The sequence below is a fragment of the Pogona vitticeps genome, chromosome 4, assembly GCF_051106095.1.
Source record: "Pogona vitticeps strain Pit_001003342236 chromosome 4, PviZW2.1, whole genome shotgun sequence".
NCBI lineage: Eukaryota > Metazoa > Chordata > Lepidosauria > Squamata > Agamidae > Pogona > Pogona vitticeps.
This window is the reverse complement of record NC_135786.1, coordinates 39,525,762-39,539,868: the sequence shown is the minus strand read 5'-3', so window position 1 is coordinate 39,539,868 and position 14,107 is coordinate 39,525,762. Positions and strand designations below refer to the sequence as shown.

Here is a 14,107-nt window from a genome sequence, read left to right as displayed (position 1 = left end):
CAGTCTGCATGGGCTGGAACACACATCATAGGTCTCAGCCCAAGGGCTACACCATGGAGGTCTCTAAGTTGAAAAAAGTTTTTTTTTCCGGCGTGGGAGCAGAGGAAGACAAGGAGAAAGAAGAGTTGCTCTTGGATTACATCCTCTCAAAAATGGCTAAAATGATTTCTTTGTTAAATGCTATGTAAACATACTCACTTCCATCATGAATATTAGTAAGAAAATTATTTTACAACAGTGCTATAGTTTATGAACAAGGTAGAAAGGAAAACGCTTCCAAGCTAATTCTTTAAAAATGGATTATTAATCACAGTTAACTATTTTGTGATCCAATTCATAAATATTCTATGGACATGCCCACACAACAATCTTTTTCTGTTCTCCAGTATTCCAGCTGCTGGCTGCTCTCAATAAAGCATTTTTGCTAATTCATCATCTGAATGAAATTTGATCAAATGGAATCAGAACAGGAAATCTTTAATTACAAAAAAACCTCACCTCTCCTATATGACTGGCAGTGGCAAATTACCAGTAGTTAATGAGTTCCTGCATTGATCCCAGGGCTCCCCTGCAATGAGAGTGATTGTGGGTGACCCCTGAAGTTGAAGCAGGAACTCTTTAGTTGCCAGGAATCTCCCTCTGATGGTGTTGTCAATCCTTTGCAAGTGTAATCTACTCAACAGGATTTTGACCATAGGATTGAGCTGCATGTCCCACTGAAAACAAGACACAAGTTAATTGTGGCTCATTTGTTCTAATGGTTTAAAATGGATCTGTATGATTTAAATTTAGTTGGATTGAGGGCTAGTTAAACTTTAGAAACAACTCACAACTATGAAGTCATATAGAAAGGACTGTTGCTACATATTATTAACAGAGATAATACCTTTTAAAAGTTTGTTGAGAGGTTTCTTTTAAATAGGAAAGATAAATATACAAACTGAGAAAGAGAAAATTGACAAAGTTAAACTGACATCACAAGAAATCAACTGCAAACGTACTGGAATGCATAGACAGTGAGATGATGTAACATTAATTAAAATAAATGACAACATACTGCATCTCATGATGACTTCAGATATGTGGCCTAATTTAATGCAAATTCTAAAATACTGAAGTACAAAGATTAATTTACCCTAAGTGAATGGCTGAAGGCTTCTGAAAGTTTTACATTTCCTAGGTGGAGTTTTTTTATTGGATCAAGAGGCATTTTTGCTTTCGTCTATTTCAGATCAATGGAGAGTGATCTGGAAACTGGACCTCGTTTTTGTAAAGTAAGGATGTGGAGGACAGTGGGTAGAAAATCATGCATTCATTTCCAAAATCTTTGGCATGATTATCATCATAATATTTCCAGGGAAGATTATAGCTAACAACACTGTGAGAAATTTCTGCTTAAAAGAGAGTCATTAAAGTACACAACATATCGGCAGTTTTCAAATGATTTTAATAAATAATGAGGATTTGTTTCTTTCCTATATAAACTATAAATATACCATAGAGTCCTCATAACTTAAAATAATTTACAGGCTGAGGTAGGGGGCTGGGAAGAGGGGTGTATGGGTATGTGTGTTGGTCAGTCTCAGAGGTTCTCAGTTTTCCTGCTGATGACACACACGCAGGCAGTGTCAATCCGAATGAAGCGCCAGGCAGCCTGCTTGCCCTCCATGGTAAGTGCCCTGACAAAGGTATGTGTAGTGGTGCAGTAGGAATTCCAATGCCTGGCATCAATGCCTCTGCACCCACTGGACACTGGCTTAGGGTCTCTGCACTTGGTCTCAAAGAAGTACTGCTTGTAAGCAGCGTTGTTATAGTCTACTTCCAACATCACAGTCACCTCTTTGCCTTTGATGTCAGTTGCTGTGGTTTTGTTGCTGACCCACACACTAACACTGTCACATACAGAGTACTCTCCTCGGTTATGTACAGGATGAGTTGCACGCTTGGTCCGGATATTCCTACTGAGACCATCTGTACTGTCTAAGAACTCCATGCTCTGCCCATCCCTGGACAAAGGTGGTGGCTGAGTGCTGAACAAAACCCGGGGGGACTGGAACCGCCTCTTCTGAAAAAGCTTTGGATCCACAAAGACGTTTGCATATTGCCCAGTTTCTCTGTCCTCTACCTTCCCAACAACAGGCTGGTTTTGGTCTCTGTGCCGAGTTGTTTTCACAATGTGGTGTGGTTTAGTCCGTCTGCTTTCAGAAATGTCAGATGTGGCAGGAGACCCCAGTGGTGCATTATCTTCAGCTTTTGGTGCTGCCCATATGCCGATCAGAAACGCTATAATCAGAGTGTAGCACAGCATGGACATTACGCTATGCACCTAGGAGAGAACAGACCAGGAACATTAAGTGAGCAAAGATGACACACAAAAGGGTCCATTTCAAATCTAGTAGAGATGTTCTGCTGACACAACCACCGCAGTAAACATTACTATGAAAGTATGTCATCTTCTTTATGGGGCCCTGGCATGTGGACACCAGATGTAGATTTCCTCCCCATCCCCTTGCAGAAAGAGTCATTCAAACAGGAATAGTGGATTCATAAAGAAGGAATACTAGCAAATAATAGCTGGATTATAGTTAATTCCTTTGGTACTTCTTACTAGCAAAGGGTTTATACATGAAGCAGTTCTTTAGAGTTTCTAAGGTGAAAGCAAACCCCAGAAAAAAGCCTCCAAGGGCTGGTGACATAGAAATCTCTGAGACAGTATGTGGTGCAAAAAAGAAATAGAGTATATTAAATACACCCTCTCTTCTAGTCTGTTGAAGGTTCACAAGCATGTCTAAAGAGTACAGAAAGGCTATCCAAATGTGTCTCTAGCCAGAAAGGCCACTCAAATATATCTCTGAACAAATATGTCTCCAGACTAAATGCAGGCACTTGGGTGGGCAGGGGGAAAATAACTTCCAAAAAAAACTTCTCCAACTTCAGCTTCCTAAGAGCCTATTTAGATAATAAGATGGTAATCAATAAAAAGCTGGCATACTGTAATAAAAGACTCCACGTACTGCCTTGAAGCTGACAGGTCGTTAAATGCAGAACTATAAGCTTCCCCAGAGAAGGAACAATACAGTAAAACTAGAGATACTGTCCAACACAAAGTTAACTTGGCTTATGGACAATAATGTCAAGGTGCACTTGCTCTGCCTGTGGTATCATCAGGACAAATGTTCAGACAATTATCTGCTTTATAACTTATTTAGTGTAGCTTGCTATTCGGAGCCTGATGTTTATCTCTAAAATCAGTTTTGAAATGCTTGCCAACAAAGAAGAGCAACAAGTGTGATGTCCAACACATCTTAGGTCCTCTTTCTGCCATTTGCTGTGACTGTGGCTATTGCAGGTCCAATAGTTTCTATGCAGTTGATTCTTTTTTGTTTTTAATCTAAGGCTGACTTTAAGGATACAAATAGATGAGGCGCAGGCACAAAGTACCAATCAGTGAGCATTCCTGATTGGTACAGCACTTAGAAGTAAGGGGAAAAATGCAAGAGACAATCTAGCAAACCTCATTGGGGCAAATCTCATTAGAGAAGCTTGAGAGATAGAAAGACAGATCCTGAAGATGAGGGAGAAAAAGCAGTCCGCAAACAAAGTGTAGACTCAAGAATGGCACTGAGCTCATTTTTTTCTCTGTGTTCTGTTAGAACAAAGTGGCAAGGTATGCTGCTGCTTTTTCCAAGGATAGAATTGTAGCAATCTGCCAATCCCATAAACCTAAGAATTCAATGGCATAAAAAGTTGCGACAATAGGCCCACTGAATAAATGGAATTTACTGAAAAGCCGATACTCCAAGTCTCTACTTCCACAGACTAACATGGCTACTTAAAAAAAAAACACTGATTCAATGGGACTAATTTTTAGTTGCAACTTGCTACACTACACAACAGGATTGCAGATGTCTTAGGATTGGTTCACTAAGTTTTCTTGAAAGGTTTATACAGTAAAATCAAGATACAACTTATTGAAATCCATCAGTAGCCTCCACATTTGGTGTTTCACATAGTTACTTGGTTCAAATTCTGAGCGAATAGGAAATGAGAGCAGGTAATAAAAGTATGTTAAAGATAGTGCCGAAGAGTGAATTTGCTGCATGAAGCTACACTGCTCATTTTATTACTCAGTTAACTAATACATGTGACTTTGCAATCTGCCTGTAACATGGAGTCCAACTAGTAATGAAAAGGAAGAATTAAATACCAAGGAACACAAGTCAGATGCTGCCTTTTGCACGTGCAAATCCATGCAGGTCTAGATTCTATACAATATGTGCAATTAACATGCAAACATGGAGAATGGACTGCACATTATTTCAGCTTGATTCACAGTAAGGAACGCTATAAATACTCAGAGAATATACCTTTAAGGGGAAGTAATACTACCAAAGGTGGGTGAACAGTGTAAACATAGGTCCTTGCAAATTAAGTCAAGAATGTTCACAACAGTTTCAACACTAAAAATGTTACTGTTGTGTTACTAAGGAGAAAATATGGTCTGACAGATGGGAATGCAAACTGGATTGGTCTCCATTGCTGTAACACTTACCAAATTGTCTCTGTATATAATGCAATGTGATCCCCGCTGTCTCCAGGCATTTTGTTATCTGAGATAGAACAAGTTATGCCCTTCCCCGCCCATTTCTGAGAAACTCTGTCTTGTTCCAGAATCCAAGATACTTTTCCACAACAAGATTCTTTTCTGTTACCTCTCGTTCTGCATTCACTCCACCCTCTTCCGTTTCTGTAACACTTTCCTATGGTCAAAAATTAGCTTTAATTTTCGAGCTTTTGAAGGCTCTTATAAAGGGGCAATGATGTTGCAATCAGTGATGGTCTCTTTTCTATAATTCAAGGGCACATGGATCAGTGCACTGGACCAAGCTAGTTATCCCTTTTAACACTCTTTCTAATCATTTTGTGATTGATCAAATGATTAAAATCATTTAATGACTTGTACACCCTTGGCCTTAATTTAATGACCCTGTTGTACTCACAAACAAAAGTTAAACAGTGATAAATATAAACCTCTCATAATTCATCCTTAGTAAAATAGATATTCTGTTTTGTAGTGACCTCATGGAACGGATGACAGTAGCTATTTCAGATGAGTAAATGTAGAACAGATTTGGGTTTGTTTTAAAAGCAGCATTCAATGCTTTGCTAGAGAAGATGACCTCAGGAACATTGGGAAAAAAAGGTCAGAAAAGACATCCTAAATATAGTGCATGCTGCGTATTATTATTATAATATAAAAATGCAGGAGTTTCCTTTCCAGGAAACATACACTTGAATTCTTAAATGAAAGAATCAGTTTCCCCAAATCAACATTAGCCAGAATTAGTGGGAGGAAATCTACACCCGCATGAGAGAAATCATTTAAGTGGTAATGACAAATTGCTACTCATTAATGACATCCTGCCTGGGCCATAAATCTAGGAATGCAACTAGCACCTCATTAATGAGAGGCAATTTGCAACTGCGACTTGCACAATTTCCTTTACTCAAATAAACAGCCAACTGCTTGTGGCCAGTGAAATTAACAACCCTGTAGATTTCAAACACAAAATTATTAAATGAAACAATTTCAGTGAACATCTTTATTTTGCATTAACATTTACAAAGGGGCAGTCATATCATGTAGTCTAGTGGACAGAATGAAGAATGAGGACTCAGGAGACCTGGGCTCAAATCTCTGTTCAGCCATGGAATCTCACTGGGGGTGTGGAACTAGTAAAACCTTAAATGTGTCACTTACCTTAAAAGCCCTATTAGACTCACTATACATTGGTTCCAACGTAACAGCATCTAACATAACATAACAGCCATATTATAATACATTGCATTAAAACAACGATGAGATGCGCTATACTTTCAAGACTAACAGATTTACTGCAACATGAAACTTTCGGAGCACTTGCTCATTCATTGTTACCCTAGAGGTTCAGTTTTCCTGAAGGACCTGGTTGGTGTGGGACATTAATCAAGAGAAGAGGGGAAAATTAAGTACAGTGACAGCAAAATTCCAGTGTCAGTTCTGCTTCCACCTCTACTCTAGCAACACCATTAAAGGACCTAAGAGTTTCACCACAAAATCACGGGTTCATTCACGAGTTCATCTTCTATTGTGATATATGCTATCCTTTGGTCATTCTACACACAGTAAATTGGACAATCTTTAGACAAAACATTAAATAGATATAAAGCTGACAATAGAAAAGGCAATACACAAAAATAGTGGAGAATACGTCAATCGTGTAAGACTGCAGGGTCAAAGGTACAGGACTTTTTGAATGGAGGGGACTATGATATCATTGTCCTCCTGCCTCCCTGTTTCTTCTTCTGCTAGCTGCAATTGTCACAGTATCTGGGAGAGATGGATTTTTCTAGAAACAATACGCTGTTGTAAACTTTTCCTCCTATAATCCAAAGTATGGTCCAGCTGCCTGCACTTTTGTTCTCTCCTCATGGCAGAGGTAGGGGGAAAAGCTATTATGACTGTTCTGATGAGCACCTGCATTTCAAAATTTTATTCTGTACTTCAGGACATTTTTATTGCTGACCTCAAAATTTTAGTTAATTATTTATATTATTTATTTATATGCCACCTTTCTCCTCACAAGGGACCAAATCTGGCTCTCAATGACTACAAATGTAAAACAAACAATAGTTTTAAAAATACTATATAAAAGACTTAAAATACTAAAAATGGCTATGTTTCAGTGTATCTCCAAAAGTCTGAATCTGAAAAACAGACTGCCTGTTGTCAAGATCTTATCACAGTCCATACTGCCAATGCTGATATATCTTTGAAATCCAACAGAGCTGTCTGATTGTCACATTTATTGTCAAGAAAATAGACCCAACGTCCCACACAGCTCTGCGTGGAGTTACACCCCGTGGTATCAAACATCTTTCAAACACATTCACAGAATCATTCTTACTCTTGCCTCTCTCTCTCTCTCTCTCTCTCTCTCTCTTACACACACATACTGTTGTGAAGAGAGAGATTTTCTCTCTTCCCCTCAACCCCACAAAAAATGGGACATGGTCACACAGCCATTCTCTCACACAGTCTTTCTGTTAAGATAAAGACATAAAAGGGTGTGTGTGATGGCCTCAGAACTGTTTCTCATGCTACTGAGATCCATCCACTGCTGTTCCTCCATTCTCTTCAACTCTGCCCACCATTTCATTTTTTCAGCTGGGATCCACTACGTCAGGTAACCACCACTATAATTGTGCACTTCCACTCACGTCTGCAAAGGCTACTAATGTTTTGTTTTGTTTTTGAAATGGCAAATAAACTTCTAAACATAATTGGGAGGGGGAACCCCACTCATTATCTCCCAAGCTGTCAAGACAATGTGCATAATTTCCTCTTTACCCATATATTTCATTTTGATACACCTAAAACATTGTTGTGAGAAGGCTCCTCCAATGTGCTTTACTCTCAGGCTTCTGAAACAAAGCAGAAAGTCAGGGGAAATACCCTGTTCCTCTGGGATACTCCAAGCATTGGGCTTGTGTGGGGATGTTGACCAATCCAAAAAGCAAGAGTAAAAGGATTATTTAGGCTTGCATTGGGCCTGAACCTGTTGAGCATTCAGACAGCTGATCAGGTGCTGAGGGCTGCATCCATCATGCACAAAGTTAAAACTAATTCTAGGCTTTCATGAGACCTTGTGGCTAGTGGAAGGGCAATGTAACTCCAGCCTCTGGCTGACCCTTTGCTGTGAGACCCTTTGCTACCCAACAGACAATATGAAATCAGTCCTTTCCCCCAATCCATCAGCCCAAGTAGGCAGCATCAACCTGCCTACTTCAGATCAGGGCTGGCTCCAAGTAAGATATCTAGAATCGCCAGGAACAGCGACTGTATGTTAATATAGATGTATCACATACAAGACTTGTTTAATCTGTGGACCAAGTGCATAGCAGGAAAATTCTTGTAACCAATTGCTGGGAGTACATTTTTTTAATAATAACTTAACTCTTCCTCCTATATATAGCCAACAGTTTCATAATGGCTGTGTGTGTGTTGTCTTGCCTACTTCTCAGCCCATATTAAGTACCAGAAAAGAAGCTAAAGGGCAAATAAATTGATAGAGACAAAAATAACCCATGTCTTTTGTCCTCAGGTTTCAAATCATGCTCCCGTTTTGCATTAACAGTTTATCATTATATACATTGATATTTTTTTCTGCACTTATTTGGAAAACTAAGTCTGAAACTATGATATATTGGCAATCATTTACATAAGGGTGTTAACCAGAAAGTTGCTGCAAGATCTTTATTGCAGTGAGATATAGAATTAAGAAAAAATGCGATATGCTCTCATACCAAACTGACTGTGCAGCAAAAAGAGATGGAAAGGAAATCCATTCTAGGGGGGCTGCACTAGGTGCTGCTTAAGAAATAAATATCTCTATTGACAATAATCTTTACAATAAAAACTTTTCAAGCAACTGCATATTCTTTTAAAACAGGGACAGAATGACTGGTGCTTCTTGGCTAAGCTCCCACGCAGCCAACATGTCTATTGATTGCTTAACCTATAAATCATGCAGACAGAAAATCTCATGTGATCTCCAACACTAGTAGAACACTAGCTGAAATATGATAGAATTGATGCTTAGCTAAGTAGTGAGAAGTTTCAGAGGTTCAGCACTTACCTGCATCCAGTGTTCTTCAGAAAAAGGCTTATTATTGTCTTAATCAAATTTATTTATAAATATACAGCTTAAATAAAGGTGGAGGTATAAAGGCTATCATCTCAACAGATTGCTCAAAATCTTCGAGATTTCTAGATAAGCTCTATTACTCTATGACCAATTATCATGGTATGGGAAAGGTTCCTTTTTAGACCACTACTCCAAAAATCAGCCCATCACCACAGACACCAGAATAATTAAATGTATGTTTATTTGCAGTATATTCTTCCTCCTCTGTTGATTGTACTGACTGGGATATTCTGAGAATTGTAATAATAAAAAAGCAGCATTTCCGAGCTGTGTTCATTATGTTGTAGCCAATTATACTAAAACCCACATTCATACTAACAGAATTGTTTCAGAATAATGCTGATTCTATTCCACACATGTGCCAAAATAAAAATGGGCTCCTCCTCCCACAAAACATAAAAGCATCATGCCACAGAATGTACAGGACTACATCTTTGTACAAATACCTTATTAAAATAATAACTCTTTTGCTATGAAGCCCACCACTTAAAACAATGTTAATCACATAGCTACTACTACTGGCTTATGCCAAAAATAATTCAACAGCATTTCCAAGCACTGCCATTCTAAGAAAACACAACCTATGTTTCAACTGGCGGCTTGTTTCAACCACAAGAATGAAGTTCCCATTTCAGCAGTAATTTCAATGTTCTCTTTCTCTACATTTTTGGATTCACCATCAATGCTAAATCCAGTAAATGAAGCAGTGTCAAACAAATGATGCTAAGGACAGCATCTGTCAGTGTTTCCATTGTCTATCCAATTCTCAAGGATTAACATCACACACTGAAATGAAAACTTCCATTGCAATTTGTCAACACAAATATAAATTCTCTTTCCCTTTGCTTCTTTGAACTAATTGAAATTGGTAGGTTAAATGACAAGTGACTACACTTTCTTTTCTTCAATAATGTTGTTCTTACTTTAGAGGTCACCAGACAAATTAAGAGCCAGAGGAAGTCTGTAATTTAAGGATATTAAAAATAAAAACCTAATTGCTTTGGCAGAACACTTCTCAACATTTTCACACACAAAGGAAGGAAAGTGGCTAAAATGCCTACTAAATTCTTGGTATTCTTTTTCTTACTTTATTACCATATTTAAAACAACTGTAAATGTTGATAATTATTCATATATCTAGACAAGAGTTATAAAGGACAATTAACTGATGGGCCTCACTCTTGACCATTCCCTGTCTAGAGTTGTGGACAAAGTTCAGAATAAGTAGCTGTCTCACATGGCAGCCTGTTTTTTTTTGGTTAGCAGACCTCCACAATGCACTTTTGAGGAACTCTAGTGATCATTAGTGCAAAAACATTGTTAAAAAAAAAATAAGGGGGGGGAAAATCTAACACCAAAAATGAGGGCAAAACAGGACACTGATTAGTATTACATTTGATGTGCTAATAGAAATGAATTTTAGAATTTAAACAGAATAACAGCTAACCAATGTGGCTGCTGATCTAGTTCAGTAAGCACACTGCTCTCACTGTGGATAGGTAAGAGCAGTTTTAAGGTCTCTGGTTTTTCTTCTTACCTTTAAATTAGACACACTGTCCTTCAGATATGGGACACTTTCCAAAAAACCTTGAACTGTCCTCTGGTGGACTTTCAAATGGAGGGCACACAGCCATCAAATTTCAACAAAGTAGTTTTGATGTTGCCCTATGCCTCATGAGGAGAGGATTACTAGTGTCAAAGAGCAGGATTTGTGTCACCTTTTCTTTGGGGCTCTCGAGAAAGTACACAAAGAGCTTCCCTATAACTTTGGAGTCAATGTTCTGGTGGTCCTGTTGTACCACTGTTATATAATGCATTCTTTTCAGTGGCTGTTGCTTATGTTGAGATGGTTACTTCACAAGTCTGTTGCTTAGCATAAATTACACTGCAGTAGGCCCACTGAATCAATGTGAATATGGCAAGTCAGCTCTTCCCTGAGTTCCATTGATTTGAACAGACCTACCGTACTCTAAATGAAACTTCCTTTAGCACAGTAAGTTGCAGTTAAAGTAGACCCATTTGAATCAATGGAAACTACAAAGGAGTTAATTCACTAAATCCACAGTAGTTCAATGGGACTACCCTTCTGTGATTAGATACATTAAGCAATTGGATATTGGCCATCATACTTTATTGGCACTACATAATAAAAGCTTCTGGGAAAATGTTATTATGCAACATATCTATAGATATATGTATGTGTTTATATGGGAAAGAATGGAATGTGATATTTGCATGTTAGAACATTCTAACCGATAAAAATCTGTCTGGTGTTAACCAACAGAAGCTGGGAAGGCTAACTTTCAGACAGATATATAAAGCAATTGGCAGTTGGATGTCTGTCAGTTAGGTTGTTAGTTTTCTGTAAGCAAGAATTTCTGTTAAATAATCTGGAAGTTATGTTACTTAGAGATCTATATAAGGAGTAACCATGTTTGTTAAGTTTAAAGATAATATACCAGTATAAATGAGTGAAACATGTTTATTTTGTTGTTGTTGTTTAGTCGTTAAGTCGTGTCTGACTCTTCGTGACTCCATGGACCAGAGTGCACCAGGCCCTCCTGTTTTCCACTGCCTCCTGGAGTTGGGTCAAATTCATGTTGGTAGTTTCAATGACACTGTCCAACCATCTTGTCCTCTGTTGTCCCCTTCTCTTCTTGCCTTCACTCTTTCCCAACATCAGGGTCTTTTCCAGGGAGTCTTCTCTTCTCATGAGATGGCCAAAGTACTGGAGCCTCAGCTTCACAATCTGTCTTTCCAGTGAGCACTCAGAGTTGATTTCCTTCAGAATGGATAGGTTTCATCTCCTTGCAGTCCAGGGGACTCTCAAGATTCTCCTCCAGCACTATAATTCAAAAGCATCAATTCTTTGGTGGTCAAGCCTTCTTTATGGTCCATCTCTGACTTCCATACATTGCTACTGGTAAAACCATTGCTTTGAATATGGCATCTTTGTGCATCCGCCTTCACGGATTGCTGCCTTATCGTGGCGAAGGGGCTTGAGTCTATGTACAAAGTTCCAAATATCAAAGCATTTTTTAATTCCTTTTTACGTGCTACAGTGGTGCCTCGACTTATGACTGTCTCAACATATGACCATTTCGAGTTGCAACCAGCTCTGGCAGCACAATTTTGGTTCAGCTTGCAACCACAGCTTCGAGTTGCAAACAAAAGAGGCCGGGGGGAAAGGCAGGAAATTCAAATTACAGGACTAACGTTGGATGGCGAAGAGCTTCTTTGCAGTTTTTTGCTCCAACAGTTAGAGAGTGTGTGTTTGCAGAGAGGCTTTGGACTGCCTGGTGCTGCTTTTTGCTCCTGAGTAAGTACATTTACAGTGGTGCCTCGCATAATGAGTGCACCGTTTAACAACGAATCCGCATAGCGACACGTTTTTTGCTATCGTTTTTACGATCGCATTGCAATGTTTTAATAGGCTAAACATCGCATTGCGATGATCGGTAAGCGTTTCGCTTACCGATCTTTGCATTGCGATGTTAGGGAAACAGCTGATCGGCGGTTCCAAAATGGTCACTGGATCAAGAAAATAGCCACCCGCAGCATTTTCGCGCCCTGCCCTCGCTTACCGAGGCGGCGAAAATGGCGGCCAGATGGGTAATCTTTGCTTACTGCTGAATTTCCCCCCCACAGGAACGCATTAAACGGAGTTTAATGCGTTCCTATGGGGTTTTACATTCCGTTTAGCGATGTTTCCGGATAGCAACGTTTTTCCTGGAACAGATTAACATCGCTATGCGGGGCACCACTGTACTTTGTTTTGCAGGGTGGGTTTGAGAGGGAGGGTTATGTTTCTGTGCTGTGATGTTTTTTTGTGTGTTTAGTGTGTTTTCCCCCAGCCCCATTGCATTTTGATGGGGCTTGGTCTGTTTTTTGGGGTTTTTTAAATTTTCTTTTCAGCCCCATTGCGTTCTGATGGGGCTAGCTGTGTGAGGGGGGGTGTTATTTTTTTTCAGTGCCATCATGTTCCGATGGGGTTGGCTGTGTGTGTGTGTGTGTGTGTGTGTGTGTGTGGTGTTTTTGATTTTTTTTCCAGCCTCCATCATGTTCCGATGGGGCTTGGTGTGTGTGGGTGTTTTTTTTTAATTATCATTTTTTGGCCCCATCACGTTCCAATGGGGTTTGCTGTGTGTATATGTTTTTTCCCCTTGGCTGGAATGGATTAATGGGTTTTCAGTGCATTTCAATGGGAAATGGTGCTTCGACTTATGACCATTTTGAGTTATGACCATTCTTCTGGAACGGTTTAAGTTCGTAAATTGAGGCACCATTGTATACAGTAGAAGTTCTTTAACATTTTAAATCGAACTAAATGATCATTTATTTTCAACTACTGGCACACACAGAAAAGGTAGAATGGCATTTTAGTCTGTATGATTTTTCATGTAACACTTTAAACCTCTGTGCGCAAACTCTCATACAGTATACATTTTTCAACACTCCTAGCCCCAAAGAGGCAGCATATAATTATTTTACATAGGTAAATAATACAATGTTAAGTGTAAAGACAATGACAGTTGGTATTTGACAAAACGTTGACAACATGATGGCTATAAGACTGTCTGGGTTTGTCAAGGGTATTTTGAAGTTCAATTTAAAGTGGATTCATCTAACCTTGGCAGCAAAGGTCAGGACAGTGGGAAGACATGAAAACCTGCTATCCCAAATCTCTATGTTACACACATAATTACATTTCAAAACACTCCCCTGCCCCCACAAAAAACCCTCAGAATCTTCTAGTGTTTCATGTTTCTTTTTCCATTTGACCATGACATCATGAACAAAGGACAACTCTCCATCCAGGGAACTGGTTCAGGGTTAACAAGAGCTCCATACAACCCATTGGCCTCCAGAGACTTGGTTTATTTGAGTAAAAGAATCCTTGAGATTAAGAACAGATTTCTCTTTTTCCCACACCTATAGAATGAAGGAAACCAGGCACTATCTATCTTACCACTGACTCCTTGCAATTTAGATATTTAAGACTCAAAGGAACATGAATTCAGAGAATTCCCAGCAGAAGCTGATGTCTCTCTCCTTGCCCCTCTGCACTTTCTTGTTTCAATTATCATCAATGCTCAGATCATAGTCATCCACTTGTGTAAAGGAAAATCAGCTTTAAATTCTTAATTAAGCATGATGTTGCTGACCCAACTTTGATGTGGAAAATTTATGTGGTAACAGAAGTCTAGTTTTGTTGTGTTTTCATTCTCTTGCAATCATCATGGGCTTTAATATGATGCAGGAAATGGCATACTTCTTTCTCTTCAGTTTATTTATTTAAAATATTTTTACCCTGCCTTTCTCCTTAAAAGGACCTAAGGCAGCTTACATCATTAAAAGAC

The 14,107-nt window shown here is 39.0% G+C and overlaps 1 protein-coding gene across 1 annotated transcript in view; it reads right to left on the bottom strand.

The window, feature by feature from the left end:
* Positions 1 to 1,426: 1,426 nt before the first annotated feature.
* Positions 1,427 to 14,107, bottom strand: part of NGF (nerve growth factor) — a 62,699-nt gene continuing 50,018 nt past the window's right edge. Inside the window, exon 2 of the mRNA XM_072997143.2 lies at positions 1,427 to 2,326. Within this exon, the coding sequence (XP_072853244.2) occupies positions 1,583 to 2,314 (732 nt within the window). The 5' untranslated portion in view covers positions 2,315 to 2,326 and the 3' untranslated portion in view covers positions 1,427 to 1,582. The remainder of the gene's footprint in view (positions 2,327 to 14,107) is intronic.